Source organism: Anoplopoma fimbria, unplaced genomic scaffold (assembly GCF_027596085.1).
Source record: "Anoplopoma fimbria isolate UVic2021 breed Golden Eagle Sablefish unplaced genomic scaffold, Afim_UVic_2022 Un_contig_9094_pilon_pilon, whole genome shotgun sequence".
In the NCBI taxonomy this organism is placed as follows: domain Eukaryota; kingdom Metazoa; phylum Chordata; class Actinopteri; order Perciformes; family Anoplopomatidae; genus Anoplopoma; species Anoplopoma fimbria.
In genome coordinates this window covers 1,261-24,859 of record NW_026553770.1, presented here as the reverse complement: position 1 = coordinate 24,859, position 23,599 = coordinate 1,261, and the positions used below count along the sequence as shown (strand labels likewise).

Below are 23,599 nucleotides of genomic sequence, written 5' to 3'. Positions count from 1 at the left end.
GAACTGTGAGGCAGGACATGAGATGTGTTCTCCATTAGAAGGTTGTCCTCTGATCATTTTGCAAGCCATCTTGGCGAAAGACATTTAATAAATACAATGTTAGCATTTTTCCTATTCTTTTTCTCCAAAATTCTTACTTTGACTTGGTAAAAGTGTGATTTCTCATGTGGTCTAAAATTGTCAAAGTTGTACTCTTAGATACTTGTCTAAAGTAGATATGTGCTTATATATGTTGTTATATATGTTGTGTCGTTCTCACTTATCACATAGTGTTTGGGAACATGTGGGATGACTCTCCCACACGTCCAGAGGAGGCGACCCTTAAAGGATAGAAGGTGTTCCACATGGTGAGATACCCTTCAATTGACCTGTGAGTGTGTATGTATGGTGTCAAATTACCCATCAGCCATCTCTCTGTGAGTCGCTCTCTGATATGTATTATGTTTTCTGCATGTTGTTAAAGTACTGTAGATGTTTTTGGGCTGACTCTGGGTCAGACTGTACTCATTTCAACATAACTGCTGTCGTATTGTTTAATAATGTTTGATAATAGTGACGATACAGAATATTAATATTTCTGCACTAATATAGAAAATGATATTAAAAACACTACAGTATTATTTACTACAACACTACAGTATTACTACAGTATTACTACAACACTACAGTATCACTAGTTTACTACAACACTACAGTATCACTAGTTTTACTACAACACACAGTATCACTAGTTTTACACAACACTACAGTATCACTAGTTTACTACAACACTACAGTATCACTAGTTTTACTACAACACTACAGTATCACTAGTTTACTACAACACTACAGTATCACTAGTTTACTACAACACTACAGTATCACTAGTTTACTACAACACTACAGTATCACTAGTTTTACTACAACACTACAGTATCACTAGTTTACTAAACAGAATGATGACATCACTTCCAGCTCTCTTGTTCCATCACAGACTCATCATCTCCTCTCCAGCTGGATGGAAATCTGCTCCTGATGAACAACCTCAGTGAGACCTGCTCCTTTTTGTCCCTCCTGTGAGCCGGTACTCACCTCTGGTCCTGATGCAGCAGCAGCAGCAGCAGCAGCAGCAGCAGAAGAAGAAGAAGAAGAAGAAGAAGAAGAAGAGAGTGTTGAGGAGGGAGAGCTGCGTCCGATAATGGCTCTAAATTTAACAGAAACAGACTTTGCTCTAAACATGGAGGCGTAGCTGCTTATCGTCGCTCTCCCAGCGGTCGTGGCCATACAAGGCTCTGCGGGGCCCGGGGCCCTCCAGCAGCTCCTCGTCCACGCCGACACGTGGGGGAGATAACGGCAGACTGCTAACGGCAGCCTGGTGACGCCGACGGGCCACAACAGGCAGGAATGCTGGGATGAGTGTGTTACCCCCCCCCAACCCCACATGACAACCCTGCAACCTTCACAGCAGACTTTCCACACAGAGAAGGTGACATCCAGAGACCTGCAGACCCCACGAGGTCCTGAGGAGGAACAGGAAGTCTGTCATAAACATCAAGTTCATGTCTGTTATCTGACAGAATGAGCAGACGAACCACAGCGACTTGTTGCAGACATAAAGGTGAAACCTTCAAACAATGTCAAGAAGAACTTCAGCAAATACAAACTAAAACCTGAACTGAACCCCAGGGACCAGAACAGGTCTAATTCGGTGATCACTTCTGTAGTACACACAGTAAACTGCTCAGAAACCTTCTCATAGTAAATAAACGTAGCCGAGCCGTCGGTCCTCTGAGAGCTCTCCGTCTCTGGTTTGTGGTTGTGAAGCTTCATGAGGCTGTGGTTCTCCTGGAGGTCACTACTGGAGGTCACTACTGGAGGTCACTACTGGAGGTCACTAATGGAGGTCACTACTGGAGGTCACTACTGGAGTTCACTACTGGAGGTCACTACTGGAGGTCACTACTGGAGGTCACTACTGGAGGTCACTACTGGAGGTCACTACTGGAAGTCACTACTGGAGGTCACTACTGGAGGTCACTAATGGAGTTCACTACTGGAAGTCACTACTGGAGGTCACTAATGGAGGTCACTACTGGAGGTCACTACTGGAGGTCACTACTGGAGGTCACTACTGCTCATTTTATACGGTGACGTCAACGGGCTCACTATGTGAAACGATACGAGGACTAACATCACACAGGAGCTCAGTGGAGCTCAGTGGAGCTCAGTGGAGCTCAGTGGATCCACAAGAGTCTCAGATCTCCAGTCAAACACAATGTATTGCAAATTAAGACAGATTAGGGAACCAAGTATGCAGAAATATTCAAATACACCATTTTATAAAATACACATTTATACTAAATTCAAATAACTGCTTGGTTTTTGCCTCAAACTGCATTATAATCTTCAGAGCTGCTTAATTTGAAATGACTAGTAGATGTATTGAATGCCTCTACACGGGTCTCAACATGGCACCACCTTAGCCGCTCACAGCTAACGGTGCTAACAGTGGTTACCTGAGTGGGAACGGCGGTATCAACTGTAACCACTAACCGCTTACCAGTGGTGCATGCTCACATGCACTAACATGCACCAAAAGGAACCCTCATGTGCACTGAAAGGAACACTCACATGCACTAAAAGGAACTCTCACATGCACTAAAAGGAACTCTCACATGCACTAAAAGGCACGCTCACATGCACTAACATGCACTATTTGGAAGCTCTGATAGCATCACACAGAGAGAGACTTCACTCTCTGATACAGATCTGATACAGATGATAGTTATGATGAGATATTAATGATCTGAATGGTAAATATATTGCAACTTTATAATGACAGTGTGGAACTTTTATCTGGTCCTGATCCAGTCTCAGTTTAGTCCTGATCCTCTACAGACCTCCATCAGTAAACCAGACCATCAGAGAGAAGATCGTCTGTTTCTATAAAGTTATTCTTAAAGCTCGTCATCGGAGCCACCGGGCCGGGTTCTGGAGAAACCAGATGAAATCATGAAGGTCCACCAGAAACTCCTTCAGCTCAGAGTCCAGTTACAGAACCAAGAACCTGTCATCATAAAAACCTCAGGAGGTTTATTGTCGTGATTCAACACATTCAAAGTAGAAACAATATTCACCTTCAGCTGCTGGACGCCGACAGAAACCTGCTGTAGAGAGAGAGAGAGAGAGAGGAAACCAATGAGTCATCCAGCTGTTTAATACCATCACACACACACACACACACACACACACACACACACACACACACACACACACACACACACACACACACACACACACACACACACACACACACAGGGTCGGTACAGTCAGTTCCTGGTCTTATCTTTATTGTTATTCGTTGTTCTGAAGCCACCGTACTGATGATAAACGTTTTGATGGAGCTGTTTACAGAAAGCTCATTGAAGAATATCATTCATATTATTGAATGTTATTGAAATACATTTTGTCCCAACCTCAAATAAAGTTATACAGAAAATAACCTTTAACATGAATCTGTTTTGAGTCATCTTCGGTCCAGCTGCATTAACAGCAGCTTCCTCCTGATCACCTCCATCCGATCAATAGATACATATCACGATAATCTATCTGAACGGGAGAATGTTACCACTTATTAATGAACTAATGTATATTTACTGAGGCTACCGAAGGGTTAATCCTTCATTCATAACGTTGACTATCGAATTCTGCACAGCTAATTTTTTTGCATGTCGATCAAGGGTGTTTAGAGTTTGTCTGCAGTGTCTAATTAAAATCCAGCCATTTTAATATTATATGTATTTTTAGTGTATATGGAATTAATGTCCATCAGTGAAGGATTGTTTCAGACCCAACATTTCCAATAAGAGCGTATAAAGAGATAAAGAGCGTTTTTATCAAATGAAATATTCTGCTTGAATCCATTGTTGTTGGCGTTTAGCCTTTAAAACAACATTTCACTGCTTTAAAAAAACAGGTTGCTGATATTTAAAAGAACGTAACATCGTGTACATAAAGTGGGTTAACTTGAGTTCTGTGAGAAACGTACTTATTTAAAGTGTGTTCCACATCTCGTGTTTTCTTTATGCATTGAGTTGGGACATTCTACCTCGTCATAAGAGAGCTCCTTGAACTCTGACCCTCTGACTCATATGAAAGTTGGTTTAATAAAAGAAGACTAACTCATTTCATCTGAAGAGTCACTTTATTCAAATTGAGGATTAGTTATTCTTTTTAAAGACGTTATAATGAAAACAAACAACCGAAGATTCAATATCAAACCTCAACAGAAGCTTTGAATGTACAAAAAAAGACACGACTAAAACTACCACAGAAGCAGAAGGTCTTTAAGCATTAATCTGATAATATATATTTTACATTTCATATGAAAGACGTGAATTCATATTATTCTGCCTTTATGTTGAATTCAAATCAACTAATAGTTTTTGCTCTGAGAGAAAAGAGACGGATGAAGTGGAGTGAGTTTGCTTCTCTGATTCAGTTGTTGAGTAAATGTGACAGTACAGCGCCCCCTTCAGGACAAACCGTCATCAGTCTGATGCAACGCTCCTACCACCAGGTCAACATTTCTAGTTTTGGGGGAAAGGTCTCAACTATGATGGTTGTTGTTTGTGAACTTTTGATTATCCAGCACCTTCACGAGGGTCCAAATCTGTCGAAAAAAAACACCCATATATTTCTGTTTCTAACAGTTTGTTTTTTAGTCCGGTTTTCTGTGACGAAGCGAACATTCAGAGTGAAGCTGCAGTTTTCTCCTCTGGTTTAGTTTGTGATAATAAACCATCAGTGAGGTGACTGTTTATCTTTGCTGACTGATTATCTCCGCTCACATTCCTCCTCTGTTTTATTTTTAACCGTGTGTGTGTGTGTGTGTGTGTGTGTGTGTGTGTGTGTGTTGTGTGTTTCACAGAATCGTGTTTGTCAGACACAGACTCAACATGAAGGGAAGACAAATCTCCTCCGACACCAGGTCGAGGGACGTTTTCCCTCTTCAATCTTTCCGGTGTTTTTTTTTTTTTTTTTAGTATTTTGTTCCTCTACATGTTTCTTTGATGGTGTTGAGCAGTGAAACATCTCTGAACCTGGATAATCAGAGTTTATATAAACCTGGTTGGTCACTATAAGTAGAGATGGGCTCCCTGTGAGCTTCACAATCCAGTGAGTGATGTCACGAGTGGCCACGTCCACTTCTTGTAGACAGTCTGAGGTCTGAGGTCATCGCTGGTCTTGACGAGGGCCAACCGACGACGTGGTCTACAACCTGATAATGATGTGTAATAATGGGACGATGGTTGTTGTCTGTTCACCCAGGACGGTCACCAGCTCTTCCAATCTCTTTAGAGCGCATTGTCCACACTGTAATTTGACTATGTCGCTCTATAATGTGCACACAACATCCATTTCCCTTTTGTCCGTTCTGGAAGAAAGATCCTGCTCCGATGCAGTTTGAGTTTTCTGTTCACTGTGTTTGTGTTTAATGTGAGTTCACAGGAATCTGATGGAGAGAACAAGACACAAAACAGCAGCAGTTTATCATCGACCACAGCTGATGGTTTTATTTGAGATTTCATGAATCAAAGTGAACACTCACACTTCCTCAGTCCAGGTTTCAGACACTGCTCTCCACCAGGTTCAAATCTGGAGGAAGAAACAGAGTCAGAATGAAGCTTCATCTTCAATGATCTTCATAATATATCAAACATGATGTGTTTCAAAGGTCAAAAAATAACCTCAGCATAACTGAGACAACCTAGATCATTTTGAAAAATGTTCTTTAAACACTTTGACACCACATTTGTCATGAAGAATGTGTCATAAACGCAATAAATGATCAACACCAGATCCTGGTCTGATGTCAGTGAGGAGGTCCGTCTCAGGGGGACAACGACTCTCAGAACATCAGCTACTGTCTTCAATGTGATCAGACTGTGAACCAACAGACTGTGAGCTCTTGTTGTCTCTTCATACCTGAGAGTGTCCGGTCTCCAGTGTCCAGCAGACAGCAGCAACCAGGTGTGCTTCTCAGATGAACTTGAGTGCAACAGAGACACCACCAGCTCCATGTGTCTCGACGCCCAGACAAAGCTCCCAGGACGACCATGCTTCATCTGGGAGGTAGACTGGTCCTGTGGTCCGCCTCCTGCCGACGGGCCTTCATCATTGAGCTGACGGTCCCATGGGAGGATGCTGTGGAGGAATGATACGAGGGAAGAAAGGCTACGATACTCAAACCTTGAAGCTGAAGCAGAGGAGCGAAGCTTGCTGGTCAAAGTGAGTCGGAGGTTTCAGAGGCTTTGTCATCAGATCCACCACACTGCATTCAGACTGCAAACGAGAAGCCTTCCACCTGCAGTCAGAGCTCCGGAGGGAGGAGGAGAGCTCGGCTCCCAGCTGCTCCTCCTCCTCCTCCTCCTCGGGAGCCAATACCGACACCACGCTGCTGGAGATCAAGGCCGTATTGCTGGACCCCCTTGAGGGGAGTTCTTTCAGGCTCTTTAAGAATTCAACTGCCAGTAAAAAAAAAAAAAAAAGATCCAGACAGCAGTTTTTTGGCCCAGCTAAAAAAAAAAAAAAAAAAAAAAAAAAAAAAAAAAGTATGAGCTGTGTTACAACCCGGCTCTCAGGCTGCAACATGAAGGAGACAAGACAGGTGTATATCTAATAAATAGGTACATTTATTTAACAAATACTATTAACAAATCACAATAACTAAACAAAGCCAACAAAGCAGCAGCTGGGTCAGCCAAGGAAAAGCCCCAGGAGGAGAGAGCCCCCCTGTTCAGGTGCTGAGTCTTTATGACTGGGACTCTACGATGCTCAGGTGTGGCTCATCAGCAGCAATCAACAACCTGAAAGACAAAGAACCAGCAAACAGGACACAGAGCCCTAGTGGAAAGGAGGGCTCGTCACAGCTGTTACTTGTTGCGTTTGCATAAATAAAGTATGTTTCTGTCTGTTATAAGAGGAGTGGACAGTGTGGACTGTGAAATAGTTTACTGCAAAGACACCAAAAACCAAAACAAGAACCGAACCACATCTAAAACCACTTTGCATCAAGCTTAAAAACTACACAATAAATGAAACTGAAAAAAAGGTTGTGAGTTATTTTTGTGGCAGGAGTTCATAAAGACATGAAAACACAGCCGTCACATTTAAACAGACATTATTAAACATTTTGAAGCTGCACCGCACATTATAAAAACTGGCAAAGTATTAATTGATGTGCTTTATCAATATCTATGTATATCACCGTGCAATATAAACATTACATTTATTATATTTCATTTGGCATAATGGGAACTTTTCAGGACAGATTATATCATATTTTATTTTTGTTAGCTTTACTGTTAACTTAATTAATACAACTTTACTGTTTGATTACTTATTATTGATTATACTTGTTCAAAGAGCTGATTGGCTCTTAGTTTAGACAACAAACACCACGTTTTGTAGAAAATTCTTATTTTCTGTGTAAATGTAAGATTTACTAGTGGACTCACGTTGTGCAATGATGTGGCTGATAATAATAATAATAATAATAATAATAATAATAATAATAATAATAATAATAATATATAAGGTTATTTATTAAGTATCTGTAAATAAAGATATTCATTGATAAAGCCTGATTCCACCTTGATGTCAACATGTTTTCCGTCCATAGATTAACGATGTGAAGCATCAGAACCCTTTAAAGGAGAGAACCATGTCACTGATGGAAACTTGCGGTGTTGCTTTTCCTCCGTGTGTAAACTATTTATGTATCTGTGATGTTTGGACTGTTGGGTCAGTTTTTCAATTTCTAATATTTACTGTTGTATGATTTAGAAATGAGACTACCTTCAGGTATATTTATTTATATAAATGTTTAAATAAATATGATATCCAAACGTAGTCTGAAACTACAGGTAGCCTACAAATGTAACCAACAGGAAGTAAACATTTCAATGACTTCCTGTGTTTTCATTGAACTCAGCTGAAAACTGTTCGACTTCACCGCAGTTTTTATTCAACGGCCCTGCTGCTGCTGCTCATCCGGTTTAGTAACGTTAAAGATAATAACTAATCTAACCACGAGTTACCTGTTCAACTATAGCACCTTTACCATATTTATACACCTTTAATCAACATTAATACCGGCAGCTCTACTACCGTTTGTCAAGTTACGGTTACCACCTGAGACCGGAGTCAAAAGCCGTTAACGAGAAAACTTTAGTCTAAAAATAAAAAACAAAGCTGGTATCAGGTGATTATTTGAATTATTTTTTATTCAGATGTTGACAGAATTGTATTGCTCCAGCAAATAGTACACATGGCATTTTTTGAAAGGGAATTGTTATTTTTCTGGTTACTCTCAGTCCTTAATTGGTCTCCACTGTTTAAAAAGGGATCCTGTTGATCTGAGGTGGACGTAAATCAAACCTGAGATTTAGCTCTTTAACCTCGTGTTCAGGAGCTGAAGCGGTTTTTGTTTCATTAAATGTCACTGAATGTCAACTTTCAAGAAGGAAAAATGAAAATAAAAGATGTAATAATTAGCTCAGTATATTAGTACAATAGTCAGTAAAACAATCTCCTGATTCTGGTTAAATATGTCACTGGCTTATATTCCACATCTCATTTAGATAAACTGGAATCACATTTCTACAAAGTAGAAAGTCTTAAACTACATCTTTTTGATTATCTATTTGCATATATGTGTGAAACATGATTTTATTGAAAAAAATTGTATCTGCTTGTTGTAACAAAGCAAAAAAATCTGCCTGTTAAGAAAAAACATCCGTTACAAGGTTCAAAGAAATATGAAATTAAGTATGTCAGAAACAGACAAGGAACAATTATACTTATTGAACCAAACGTTCATGATCAACTCAATGAAAACCACTGGACAGATCTACAGAGTTCAGCACAACGTGTTTGTGTTCTGTAGAAACATGGAGACTGACTCCATATGTCATTTAAAAGAGCTCGTTCAAAGGTAACAAAAACACAACGACTCTTATCTTCAGGCGATGATGACAACATACTTATTAACATTATATTATTATATGAATCATTCACGTCATAAACATTGAATGTGTTGTATCTCTGTTATGCTGCTCATTCTGTACACATGACATCTATTGCATTCTGTCCATCCTGGGAGAAGGATCCCTCCTCTGTCGTTCTCCCAGAGGTTTCTTCCTTTTTTCTCCCTGTTAAAGGGGTTTTTAGGGGAGTTTTTCCTGTGCCGATGTGAGGGAAGGACAGAGGATGTGAGGGTCTAAGGACAGAGGATGTGAGGGTCTAAGGACAGAGGATGTGAGGGTCTAAGGACAGAGGATGTGAGGGTGTAAGGACAGAGGAGGTGAGGGTGTAAGGACAGAGGATGTGAGGGTCTAAGGACAGAGGATGTGAGGGTCTAAGGACAGAGGATGTGAGGGTCTAAGGACAGAGGATGTGAGGGTGTAAGGACAGAGGATGTGAGGGTCTAAGGACAGAGGATGTGAGGGTGTAAGGACAGAGGATGTGAGGGTCTAAGGACAGAGGATGTGAGGGTCTAAGGACAGAGGATGTGAGGGTGTAAGGACAGAGGATGTGAGGGTCTAAGGACAGAGGATGTGAGGGTGTAAGGACAGAGGATGTGAGGGTCTAAGGACAGAGGAGGTGAGGGTGTAAGGACAGAGGAGGTGAGGGTCTAAGGACAGAGGATGTGAGGGTCTAAGGACAGAGGATGTCTCATGTGTACAGATTTAAAGCCCTCTGAGGCAAATTTATAATTTGTGATTCTGGGCTCTACAAATTAAACTGAATTGAATTGAATATTCATTCATCCAAAAATGTACTGTGGATGTTTAGTTTAAGTGGTAAAACCACAGTGTAGAAATAGTGAGAGTCCTGAATTCAAAAGTCAAAGTACATAAGTATTAGCTTCTAAACTTCACAGAGCGAATAATAAAGTTTTATATTTCTCCATAATAATATATTAAACAGATTCATTTGTAGATAATTTTTTGCTCTATTAATCTGAATCGGAAAAGTAACTCAAGATGTCAAATGAATGTAATAAAAAGAATCAGAGAAACGTTTGCTTGTTTGTCAGCAGTGACAGTGTTAACAGAGGAGGTGACTGTCCCTCCTACAGAGAACACAGAGACACTGAGGAACCAGGACTGAACCTAAACCCAAACCCAGGATAAAGAGGTTCAGTGAATGTGGTGTTGAAGGTGTGGAGGTGGATCAGTGTGTCAGAGGAGACTCTGTAGAATGACAGAGAGCCAGCAGGACAGTCCACATAGACTGCTACTCTACCAGAGGAGGAAGAGGAGGAGGAGGAGATGGATGTTCTTGTCTTATTGTGATAGACAGAGTAACCACCATAAGAGCAGAACAGACTCCAGGACTGATCATTCCCTCCAAACCAACAGTCTCTACTGCCTCCTTTCCTTCTGATTCCTCTGTAACTCACTGATATATTAACTTTTCCTCTCCACTCGACCTCCCAGTAACAGCGACCAGTCAGACCAGTTCTACACAGCAGCTGAAGCCAGTGGTCAAATCTGTCTGGATGATCAGGATATAACTGATCCTCCTCCACATGTGTCACCTTCCTGTTGTTGTCAGACAGTTTGAGGTTTGTGTTCACTGTGTTTGTGTTTAATGTGAGTTCACAGGAATCTGATGGAGACAAAGAGACACAAAACAGCAGCAGTTTATCATCGACCACAGCTGATGGTTTTATTTGAGATTTCATGAATCAAAGTGAACACTCACACTTCCTCAGTCCAGGTTTCAGCCACTGCTCTCCACCAGGTTCAAGTCTGGAGGAAGAAACAGAGTCAGAATGAAGCTTCATCTCCAATGATCTTAATGAACCTTCACTCAGATCCTCCATTTAGACAAACAGCTGCAATTATAAAACATATTTCATACACAAACTGTAAAAATGGATACAAATATAATTTATAGAACAGGCCAAAAGATATTCAAATGTTTTTATTCAGCTCTACATGTGTTGATTGCATGGGGAACGTTTGAACCTCTTGATAAGTTTGTGTGCTGGACAGCTGGCAGCTCCTCTCAGGCACCTCTTCAATCTCTCCCTGAGGTTGAAGAAGGTGCCCACAATCTGGAAGACGTCCTGCATCGTCCCGGTGCCGAAGAAGAGTCGTCCCAGCGGTCTTAATGACTACAGACCTGTGGCCCTGACATCACATGTCATGAAGACCCTGGAGAGACTGGTTCTGCGGCACCTGAGGACCCAGCTTACAGCTTTCTTGGACCCACTACAGTTCGCCTATCTGCCACACATCGGGGTGGAGGACTCCATCATCTACCTGACACACAAGGCCCTCTCTCACCTGGAGAAGCTGGGAAGCACTGTGAGAGTCATGTTCTTTGACTTCTCCAGTGCTTTCAACACCATCCAGCCCTCCCTACTGAGAGAGAAGCTGCTGGAGATGAACCTGCACCCCGACACCACTTCCTGGATCACAGACTACCTCACAGGCCGGCCACAGTACGTCAGGGTGGATGGCTGTGTCTCTGAGTCTGTGATCAGCAACACCGGCGCACCCCAAGGAACTGTACTGGCACCGTTCCTCTTCACTCTCTACACCTCGGACTTCCGCTTCAACTCTGGTTCCTGCCACCTCCAGAAGTATTCCAATGACTCCTCCATTGTTGGATGTATCACCAGGGACAACGAGGAGGAGTACAGAGGACTGATTGAGAGCTTCATCACATGGTGCAGCAACAACCACCTGAAGCTCAACATCAGCAAGACCAAGGAGCTTGTGGTGGACTACCAGAGGAACAGAAGCCCCCCTGTCCCTGTTTTCATTCAGGGAGGGGAAGTGGAGAGGGTTGAGTCCTACAAGTACCTTGGGGTGCAGATCAACAATAAACTGGACTGGACACACAACACTGCCCTCTACAGGAAAGGACAGAGCAGGCTGTTCTTCCTGAGGAGGCTGAGGTCCTTCAATGTGTGCAATAAACTGCTCAAGGCATTCTACCAGTCTGTGGTAACCAGTGCCCTCTTCTTCTACCAGTCTGTGGTAGCCAGCGCCCTCTTCTTTGCTGTGGTGTGCTGGGGTGGTGGCATCAGGACTGGAGATGCCAACAAACTTAATAAGCTGGTGAGGAAAGCCAGCTCTGTGGTGGGTCTGGAGCTGGACAGTCTGGAGTCAGTGGGTGAGAGGAGGATGAAGGCCAAACTCGGAGCCATCCTGGACAATCCCTCTCACCCTCTCCATGAGGAACTGTGGCAGCTGGGCAGCTCTTTCAGCCATCGGCTGATTCTACCAAAGAGCAGGACGGAGCTTCAGACGCTCATTTGTGCCCACTGCCATCAGACTGTATAACAACAGCGGAGACCACAGTCTGTCACCATGCTGACCAGCCCCCCCCCCCCCATGTGGATATACTGTACATTTTTATTTTTATTCTTATTTCTGTTCTATTATATATATATATATATCTACTACATTTGTCATAAAGAATGTGTCGTAGACGTCAATAAATGATCAACACCAGATCCTGGTCTGATGTCAGTGAGGAGGTCCGTCTCAGGGGGACAACGACTCTCAGAACATCAGCTACTGTCTTCAATGTGATCAGACTGTGAACCAACAGACTGTGAGCTCTTGTTGTCTCTTCATACCTGAGAGTGTCCAGTCTCCAGTGTGGATCCTCCAGTCCAGCAGACAGCAGCTTCACCCCTGAGTCTCCTGGATGATTGTAGCTCAGGTCCAGCTCTCTCAGATGAGAGGGGTTGGATCTCAGAGCTGAGGCCAGAGAAGAACAGCCTTCCTCTGTGATCAGACAGCCTGACAGCCTGGAGAAGCACATAATTATATTACATTTACTTACTCATCAGTCACTCAGTCAGTGGAAATGTTACATTTTCGCAACAGTCCATTGCTTTGAAATTCATTGGCAACAGTCAAACCACATTTATCATAAAGAATGTGTCCCAAATTTTCTCTAAGATCAGCATTAACTTATTTTTGACCGGTAAAGGAAGCACTACAATTTGTTAATCACAACATTGATATATAAACAACTTATGAAATTAATATTGCAAATGTCTTGCCATTTTCTTTGATGCCAAAGCTAGCACCACAGTGAAGAAGTGCAAAATAGAGTAGCAGAGTCTTCCGAAATATTATACTCAAAAGTTGACTAAGCCCCATGCAATAATCTATTCATCATCACTGACAGACAGCAGACGTCTGTAGATCACTAAAATATTTTTTAGGAAGCAACCAGCTTAACTAGGAACTCTATGTGAGACATCACAGATAATCATAGAGAGTGCTGAGGTTAAAAAGGAGCTCTCCACCAACTCTCTTCTTTAGATTTTCCACTTTCTTCTCCAGCTATAGTCTCTAAACGTGTGCGTCTGCTGTTTACTGCTGAGCAGGTTGTCTACAGTGACTTCATCAGAGCTTGTGTGATAAAAACAGCTGCCTGCTGCTGCCGATGAGAGCAGTGAGAGTGAATCAGTGTAGCTGTGGGCCGTGAAAACAAAATGATGAACTGGAAGCTGAACGGTATCTCTTATAATAAATGAACTAGATTAACTTGTATATCAATCAACATATAAAAGGTTCTCAGTTTAACAGAAGATGAATCCTGACCTGAGAGTTTCCAGTGTACAGTGTGGACTCTCCAGTCCAGCAGACAGCAGCTTCACTCCTGAATCCTGCAGGTCGTTGTTACTCAGGTCCAGCTCTGTCAGACTAGAGGACTGGGAGCTATGGACTGAGGACAGAGCTCCACAGCTTCTCTCTGAGAGGTTACAGCCATTCATCCTAAAATATATACACCACATGTGTGAAAACATTTCTATCTAAATTTAATATAACTTACACTGATATTTAGGTGGACACTAATGTTATGAATGAAAAATGGTAAACTGACTGCAGAAAATGACAATACACCATATAGCAGTCCTGGTTCACCCCATATAGGTGTATTGAACCTGACCTGAGAGTTTCCAGTGTACATTGGGGACTCCCCAGTCCAGCAGACAGCAGCTTCACTCCTGAATCCTGCAGGTCGTTGTTACTCAGGTCCAGCTCTCTCAGACTAGAGGACTGGGAGCTGAGAACTGAGGACAGAGCTTCACAGCTTCTCTCTGAGAGGTTACAGACACTCAACCTGAAGGAGAGTCAGTGATGAAGACAAACACAGTAGTACTTTTTTCTTCTACAATATAAAATACATAATGTATCTGAATATATAAATTTAACAATTGAGGATTAGAGTCCAAGGTACTGAAAGGATATTTGCCTTTTATTGTTTATCTTACTGGAATCTAATAGCCGTTAATGGATCCCAATTCCAAATAAATGCTAATCCTAAATGAACAACTAAGTGACACTTTTTTTTATTTCATAGATGCAATAATCTGTAGAGTTGCAATGAAACTGAAGAAACAATTTGCATGTTTTTCAATTGATTAATTAATACATTTGTCAACTAATTCTTGCAACTATCAGAAGACTTTCATTAGTTGAGAACTACTCTTCTCCTGTGATACAGTTATTACCTGCAGTCATCTGGGTACTTACAGAGCTTTGTTGGAGACTTTGACCACTGGCAGCAGCCTCAGAAGAGCCTCCTCTGAAGCAGAGTATTTCTTCAGGTCAAACACGTCCAGATCTTTTTCTGATGACAGTAAGATGAAGACCAGAGCTGACCACTGAGCAGGAGACAGTTTATCTGTGGAGAGACGTCCTGAACTCAGGGACTGTTGGATCTCCTCCACTAGAGAACCATCATTCAGTTCATTCAGACAGTGGAACAGATTGATGCTTTCCTCTGGAGAAACATTCTCGCTGAGCTTCTTCTTGATGTAATCGACTGTTTTCTGATTAGTCCGTGAGCTTCTTTTCCTTTTCAGTAGGTCTTGTAGGAGATTCTGATTGGTCTCCAGTGAAAGACCCAGGAGGAATCGGAGGAACAGGTCCAGGTGTCCGTTGGGACTCTTCAAGGCCTTGTCAATAGCAAACCTGTGGACCTCCGTCACAGATGTTTTGCTGAAAACCATTCGCACACTGTCGCCACAAGTTCGCCCTGGCTCCGACATCACATTCTTGTTTCTCTTAATGACTTCCATCCTTACGTAGAACGCTGCCAGAAACTCCTGAACACTCAGATGAACAAAGCTAAACATCTTGTCTTCATTCTTCTTCCCATGTTCTTCTTTGAAGATCTCTGTGAACACTCCTGAGTACACTGAGGCTTCACTGACATCAATGCCACTCTCTTTGAGATCTTTCTCGTAGAAGATCAGATTGCCTTCTTCCAGCTGGTGAAAAGACAGTTTTGCTAATGACTTAATGTACTGGTTGAACTCTTTTTGGTCATACTTCTCTTTTGTCTGATGAGTCTGAAACTCCAAGAATTGTGCATACATCTCTGTCAGCGTCTTTGGCAGCTGTCCTCCCTCTCTGGTATTCAGATCCTTGAGAACTGTAGCAGTGATCCAGCAGAAGACTGGGATGTGGCACATGATGTGGAGGCTTCGTGAGGTCTTGATGTGGGAGATGATCCTGTTGGCCTGCTCCTGATCACTGAATCTCTTCCTGAAGTACTCTTCCTTCTGTGGGTCAGTGAACCCTCTGACCTCTGTCACCATGCCAACAAAGTCAAGATGGATCTGATTGGCTGCTGCAGGTCGCGTGGTTATCCAGAGGCGAGCAGAGGGAAGCAGTTTCCCCCTGATGAGGTTCGTCAGCAGCACATCAACTGGGATCGCCTCTGTCACATCAAAGTTAACGGATGGGTTTTTACTGGTAGAGCAGTCCAGATGAAGGCGGCTCTCATCCAGTCCATCCAAGACAAACAGAAGTTTGAAATGACTCTTGTCGTAGTTGGTGTTTCCTGATGACTGCAGAGCTGTGAAGATGTGATTAAGAGCTTCTCTCTTTATGTCTTTGGTCTCCTCGATACATTCATGAATGAGCTCTGCCAAACACAACTTTTCTCCCTTCCTTAAATTCAGCTGGCGGAAGGTGAAGGGGAAAATGAGATGCACATCTTGATTGTTTTTTTCTTCAGCCCAGTCCAAAACAAACTTGTGCGCAAGAAATGTTTTTCCAATTCCAGCAATTCCATTGGTCAGTACTGTTCTTATGGGTCTGTATCCTCCAGACGGGGGTTTGAACATGTCCCTGGGTTGAATTGGTTTCTCTTTATCTGCTGACTTCGCTCCCATCGCCTCAATCTGCCTGAACTCATGCTGAGTGTTGATGTGTATGTCAGCCCCCGCTGTGATGTACAGCTCTGTGTAGATATCATCCAGACGTTGCTCATCCTTCTTCTTCAGCCACGCCTCTTGTGCACACATGAATGTATCCTGAAAGTATGATTGTAGCTTCTGTTGGTGAGATGAGATGGATATTCCCAGAACCATCACATCTGTATTGAACACAAATATAATAAATATAAATATTATTAGAATAGAAACTGCGTCTGCCACTTCAAAAACAAAGGTAAACAGAACTATACAAATGTGGACTAGCTATCAGATGTTGATTTCTTTTGTCTTACTGAAACCTGGCTGTGTCAAGAAGAATATGTGAATCATATTATTTATAATGAATTACTACATCCTGGACCTTGTTCTTTCATATGATATTGAAATGAACATTTTAATGTTCTTTCCACAGAACCTTCTTTTTTCAAATCATAATTTAATACTTTTTGAATTCTTACTACGACAGTAGACGCCATGAAAATGTTTCTGCTCTGGATCTCTATCTGATAGTGCTGTAGCTAAATTTGAATAAGTGATTCCATCTGCATTTGATTAAAAACCATGTCTCAGTATAACAGAGGACTCCTACGCTAACTTTAGTCCCAGATTGGTCATCTTGTGGATAGCACTACAGGCTCACAGCGAATGACACTAGACTCTTTATTCTCTCTGTAAAAGAAGATAACTGCTAAGCTAATCTACGATAGCTAACGTTAACAAAACTGGAAAACATGGAAACATCTATTGGATTGAGCGAGAAGTCGCTCAAAGAGGGATAGAGCTTTGAGTGCTTAAGCAGAACAAGGGAAAGTTTAAATAGCTGAATAGCCGCTGTCATGAAGAATATGACACCATGTTGGGACTTCACCATGTGGCTGAAAGAAAGAGAGGGGCCTCCTTGTAATTTCGAAATTCTAAACTGGTTTAAACCATGTCATCCCCCATCAGGCATCAAAATCTAACCTTTGTGTAACAAGACCCATCCACTCATAAATATGCAGAACATTCAGAAAAAAGTCTTCAGAACTGGATACCAGTAGCGTAAATACTCCAGCACACAAGGTAAGGCAGCAGGTTCAAGACCAACATACTGGACAAAGATTGCCAATTAGTTTTTCAACCCTGCAGTGAGATACATCGTCTTCTTCAAGGTAATGGACTCAAATGTCTTCAGAGACGATGCTAACAGTTGGGCTGCCCCACTTTCATTTAAAGACCCACAACAGCCTTTGACAAAAAAATTGTGTAGGTAGTCAAACGCTTTGCTTCACTACAACGGACATTACAAAAAAACCTGAGATGCAGGAACAGTATCCAAATGGACTTGAGGAGGTAGCACCACCACTGACAAAAGATGAGGACTGCTGGTATCTCCCAACGTTTGGGGTCTAGCACGCACAAAAACTAAATCAGATCAAGGTGGTCTTTGAATCAAGCTGCCAGTGGCAGTGGCAGATCTAAGTCTCCAAAAATGGAGCTTAAGTCTGCTCTGGGAGATCACAACCAACACATTCACCTACTCTGTGTCGACCATGATCCAACAAACCCGACATAGAGTCCTCTACACTGTATATAGTGTTTTTGGGGCCCTCAGGATCAAAAACGCTTCAACCAGTACGAGTGTGGTGTCCATGTGTACTTCATAAGTTAGGACTGATCTTCCTGCTGATGCTGCAGAGGTGACAGTGTTTGCTGCTGGTTTAATGCTTTTTACTCACATTCCAGAAAATGCAGCACAAAATGAAACTTGTAAATTTGAAATAGCTTGTTTGGCACTTTCTTTTAGAGAATTTTTAATTTTAATCCTTTTTTGGAGTCATAATGTTTGCCACATAGGGTATTTCTTAAAACATTTATCATACTTTTTATTTTAGGGCTTCCATACAAACCAGAGAATACAGCAGCTTTACCTTTGCTCTGACAGCAGGATGTTCCTCTGTTCTCTGACGTCTTGCCAACATCAGCATCCACTGTGTAAGAGAGGTTACAGTATGTGTTATTAATTGTTATTCAAGTATAAAACATGTGTCTGTGTTATGTACTGTAGGTTACATCATTTTGTCTGATGATAGATGATTAGTTGGAGTGTAATCTGTGTGGAGCATTGTCAACACAGCTGTAACTAAACAAACTATTGTTTATTTCTAGGTACAATTATTCTTTCATTCAATTATTTCACATGGTTCTATAATGGGGTGTAAAGGTTTTCACACAGAAAACAAAATAAGTCATAAAGGCACTCCCACCTGAAGATTGCGCCTTAGAAATCAAAGACATAAAGCTGGAGAGAGGGGAACCCCTCAGGATCAAAAACACTTCAACCAGTACAAGTGTGTCCATGTGTACATCAGTTGTTAGGATTGAACTTCCTGCTGTAGCTGCAGAAGTGAAAATGTTACCTAAATGTTACTTAAATCTAAATCTAACTCAGTATTTTACGATATTTTCCTAAACTAGGTAGTTTTGTTGTCTAAACCTAACTGAGTACACATGTTGCAGGAATTTCGCAGCAAACCGCACGATTACCAAGGAGAAACTTTTGTAAGGAATCATGCAAATCATTGTATGAGGATACGTTGATAACATTACTTACATTAATATCTCACCGTGTCTCAAACCAAGGAGTAAATAAAATCAGGTGGCTCCAGTACGCTCTGTCAAATAATAATTATACATCACCTGAGCCTCTTCTCATAATGAATCAGGCCTCCAGATGTTTTCCTTTGTTGAAGACAATGAGCTTCTGTACAGAGACCCTGTTCCATCACAAGTATTGTATTGCCCATTCAAACCCACTATTTGCATGAAAATACAAATGAATAAAATGTGACTGACCTTCTGGTCCTGAGCTGGTGTCTGGCAGACTCTGCACCAGATCATTCCTGGGTATCTCCACTAAAACCTTCCTGGTCACTGCTAGAGCTCCATGAAGTTTAAAAGTATTCACCATCAGATCCACAGTCTTGTATCTATTTGCCTCCTCCAGATCTGACTCTTTGATCGCTTGGAAGGGTTTCGTGAAACCAGGATCTTTCAGATGCCATTTAAAATTGATGAATTGATCGTCTGTTAAACTCTTCAGAGTGTCCAAAAGGTCCATTGACTTCATTGTGGCTCCCTGCTAAAAATCTGACCTGAAGGAAAAAGTGTAACACAAATGGATCAGAGCAGCAACAGGAGGTCTGATTGGCCGATCAGTGTAATTTAGCCAGATAGAGCTCCTGCTGCTGCTCTGTGGGGAGGACTTATGTATTGTTGAAGTGGCATTCTGCTTGGACTTCTTTCAATTTATTCAAAACAAGAAAGATGTTTGAGTGAAAGCACCATTTGGAATTGAAGTTTAATGTCCTTGTTTCCCTGAAATAACGTTACTGAACAGCAACATTTGACTCTTGTTCTAACTTATCAATACCCATCTTACAGAACAGATATGTAAGATGGGTTACTATTGCCCAAAAAAATAGGAAGCTGTTTATTGTGGTGAATAATAACCACACTGACAGGATTGTACAATTTCATAAAATAAATCAATTAATTAACTGATTGATTGACATCTGTGCTCTGGTTTTTCCTGCCAGATCGCACAGAACACCTCTTAACAGCTTATTATGTGGTGGTGACTATTGTAACCCTAATTCTATAAGTACAGGCTCAGCCTTCTCCCAAGGATATCCTGTTACTAAGCCGACTGTGAGGTCTGCATGTATTGAGGTTTACACTTCCTGATTGGCAAGCTATGCTTTTGCAATTTTTGAGTGGGCATATTCATGCTCATTATTGGAGTAGACTATTACCCATTAGATCATCAGTCCATAGTCGTTAAGGAAGTGTGTCTACAAATTAAAACCAAGGCAGATTCACACTTTTGATCAGATGAAGTTTGTTACAAACACCTGCAAATGAAAAACAGCTTTTTGTCTTCACACCAACTTCACAAATAAAACACAGTGAATACAACAGAAGCCCCGCCTCCTAAAGTCTCTGACCTCAAAACATGAATTTTTCTAAATTTGTCTCCATGTAAAGACAACAAGCAGCAGTTCTTAGATTCACGGTAGAGTGTAGTTTTAACAGTCAGCGCTGATTAAAATAAATCTGTTTCCTAGTGATGATAAAATATGACTCGACTGAACACGAAAAGGCTCAAAGGCTGAAAAATGACTGCGCTCAAGTTAATTATGTAACAAATGGCAGCAGAGCTTCTTCATGAAAGGTGTATAATGATACCTGTTGGGCTACTCACCTGTTAAAGTCACATCCAGATGAGACTTTCTACCTTCGTCTGCAGACACTGACAGACGCAGCCATCGCGTCCACACACTGTTAAAACCAAATCCGGATTTGACAGTTAGATGTGAGAGCAGAAACAAGTTTTCTGTCGTAATGCTGCCAGTAAACTACAGGAAACAGAGGTTTGTCAATCAGCCTTCTGATTGGAGGGATTACACAGCAGCCTGAAACACTGACGGAGAGAGGAAGCTGAAAAAAAGATTTAGCAATGAATGTGGGAGGAAGAACTGTAAACTCATGAAACACATTTACAGTCAAGCTGTTGTTTGAGAAATTAAACAACAACTGAATTCAAAAGATTAGTCCACTGAAGAAAAGTTAAAAACGGTATGATTCTGCAGCCAGGCGTAGTCCCTCCCCTTGCAGTGTCCAAGTACAGTAGTCAACGGCGAGTGACAAGTATTTTTTGGATCCAATTTGAATTGTGCAATAAATAACTCATATGTTTGTAAATTTAAAAAGATAGTTTTGCACACCCAGAAAGTATGAGTTTGTTTAAAAACGTATATGACTGAACATCCAAAAGTCTTCAGTGTTCAATTTTCTAAATATGAACCGATACTGAAGGCGTTCCCCTGTTGCAGCCCTAAAATGTTTTTTTTCTTTCAAATGCTAGAGCACCAAATATGGATAATAACAGCCGCTGCAGATTATGAACTTTGTGTTCTACGTACATTGTTCTGGTGGAAACACACTATAAAAGGAGACGTCAGGGTCGACTTTTATGACAGGCCAATAAATTCTCTCTGTGTGGATTGGTTGGGTCTGTTAAATATCAACCCTGTACTTGGTGTGTAATCAGTTTCCACCCATGTTGCCTGTTACTGCTGTGCTGCCAGTAATCCGTCAGAGCAAAAGGAAGAGTGAAGCTGAAAGTATCGACAGGGCTACAGGGACTCCTCAGTATCGGGTGCTCTCTGGTTGTTGGGGCATCAGGTGGGTGCTCTATGATTTACATGTTAACATGTTACGTAATATTAATGGTGACTGTCCCGGCTGATGTTTGGAATGGTTGACTGACTGATATTAGGTCTATCTACGGGACTCCATCTGTCTGTATATTTTATCCTTGAACCTGGCTTATATAGTGAAAACCATATATAACTAGGTTTAAATGAAGGTCATTATTTTTATTGTTGTTAACGTCTTCTGCTGAGGAATGTGGTGGATAGCTCTAGTAAAAGCTAGTAGGTGGACCCTGAATTGAGATTTGTTTGGTAGAGCGTGTAGATAGTTTTGGTTGTATTTGATTGTTTTATTTTGAGATATCTGATTTTTTTTTTGTGATTTGTCAATGCAATCAACATCTTAAACCTCCCTCCATCACCTTTGTATTAAAATGGAAATAATGCTTTTGTCATTCTCTCCTCCACTATTGTTTTGTAGAAAAACTTTTATTACGGAATTTGTCTATCTTTTCTTTTCTTTTCTATATCTATTTGGTATTTGAATATTTGAAGCTCATCATGCTATTTGTTGCTAGGAAATTCAATAAATGAAGTTCAGGAAAATAAATGAGATATGAGACTAAATCTTTTTTTGTCTTTTATTTTTCCCAGAATATAAATACTGCTCTAATGTTGTCTTTTCCTGGCGTTACAGTTTATAATTTCTTTCTGATATTACTTTTCGAGTGAAATGAGCAAAAATGAATGCCTTCTGTCATAATGCATTCAACATATTTAATAACTGGGATTAAGAATCTACACTTGTAAGAGGACAGTTAAAACATCCATCTGTTATTATTCCACTTCTCTGAGGCCGGTTCATTAGGTCAGCAGGCCTAGCAGGGTATTCTAGATGAACCATTTTCCAGTTTTCTTGGGGACTCAGAGGAAGTTCCAGGCCAGACAAGATATATAATCTCACCAGTAAATTCTTGGTCTACCTTTTGTTCTCTTATCAGTTGGACAACCCAGGAAACCTCTAAAGGCAGGCGTTCAGGAGCAGCAGCTCTTCTCCAAGCTCCCTTTCAACTGTAAGACTGTTAAAAACTTAAGCTGAGATTGTCAATGTATAATGAGGAGAAAAAGAAAAAAACATCCAGCACTTACTGGCAGAGAACATGACTCTCAGACTCCCATCCTGCTTCATACTGGTGGCTTAAGATCACGTTCTGAAGGAGCCAACAGAACACATCATCTGCAAAGAGCAGGGAAGCAATTTTGAGGACTCCAAAACAGACACTCCCCCCCGGCTGCACCTTAAAGAAATACATGAGAAACAGAATCGGTGACAAGGGACAAAACGAGGCCAACACATATTGGAAGGTGTTTGACTGTGTGCCCACAATACCGACACAGCTCTCACTTTGGTTAGACATGGACCAAATGGCTCGTAGCAACGACCCCGTTATCTCGTACTCCAAAAGTACCCCCCACAGGACTCCCCGGGGGACACAGTCGTAAGTCTTCTTTGAGTCCGCAAAATCCATGTAGACTGAATGGAAAAACCCTTAGTAACCCCTCAAACAGACCTGCCCCTTCTGGGCCCCCTTCTCTTCTCGCTCTACACAACATCTCTGGGTTTTGTTATTCGCTCGCATGACTTCTCTTACCATTGTTATGCCGATGACACCCAGCTGGTCCTGTCATTTCCTCCCGGTGACACCCAAGTGGAGGCACGCATTGCTGCGTGCTTGGCTGACATCTCGAAGTGGATGGCGACACACCACCTGAAGCTCAACCTGGACAAAACCGAGCTACTGTTCCTCCCGGGGAAGGGTTGCCCGCACCGAAACCTGTCCATCACCATTGACGATGCCGTGGTGACGCCAACTCGGACTGTGAGGAATCTGGGTGTGACCCTGGACGACCAACTGTCGTTCTTAGCAAATATTGCATCGGTCACACGCTCCTGCAGATTCCTCCTCTACAACATCAGGAGGATTCGCCCCTTCCTCACTGAGGAGACGGCGCAGGTGCTCATCCAGGCTCTGGTCATCTCCCGCCTGGACTACTGCAACTCACTACTTGCCGGACCTCTGGAGCTTGTCCAGAAAGCTGCAGCACGTCTGGTGTTCAATCGCCCCAAGTTCTCCCACACAACTTCCCTTCTCCG

At 41.8% G+C, this 23,599-nt stretch overlaps 1 protein-coding gene across 1 annotated transcript; it reads right to left on the bottom strand.

The window, feature by feature from the left end:
* Positions 1 to 10,074: 10,074 nt before the first annotated feature.
* Positions 10,075 to 22,973, bottom strand: LOC129116807 (NACHT, LRR and PYD domains-containing protein 12-like). The gene is made up of 11 exons (XM_054627512.1): positions 22,850 to 22,973; positions 22,594 to 22,681; positions 20,493 to 20,569; positions 19,085 to 19,252; positions 18,160 to 18,219; positions 14,559 to 16,410; positions 13,972 to 14,145; positions 13,623 to 13,796; positions 12,644 to 12,817; positions 10,753 to 10,799; positions 10,075 to 10,656 (listed from the first exon to the last, which is right to left on the bottom strand). Exons 1-11 carry the CDS (start codon positions 22,971 to 22,973, stop codon positions 10,118 to 10,120), a joined length of 3,477 nt encoding a protein of 1,158 aa, XP_054483487.1. The 3' UTR covers positions 10,075 to 10,117.
* Between the last annotated feature and the right edge of the window lie 626 nt (positions 22,974 to 23,599).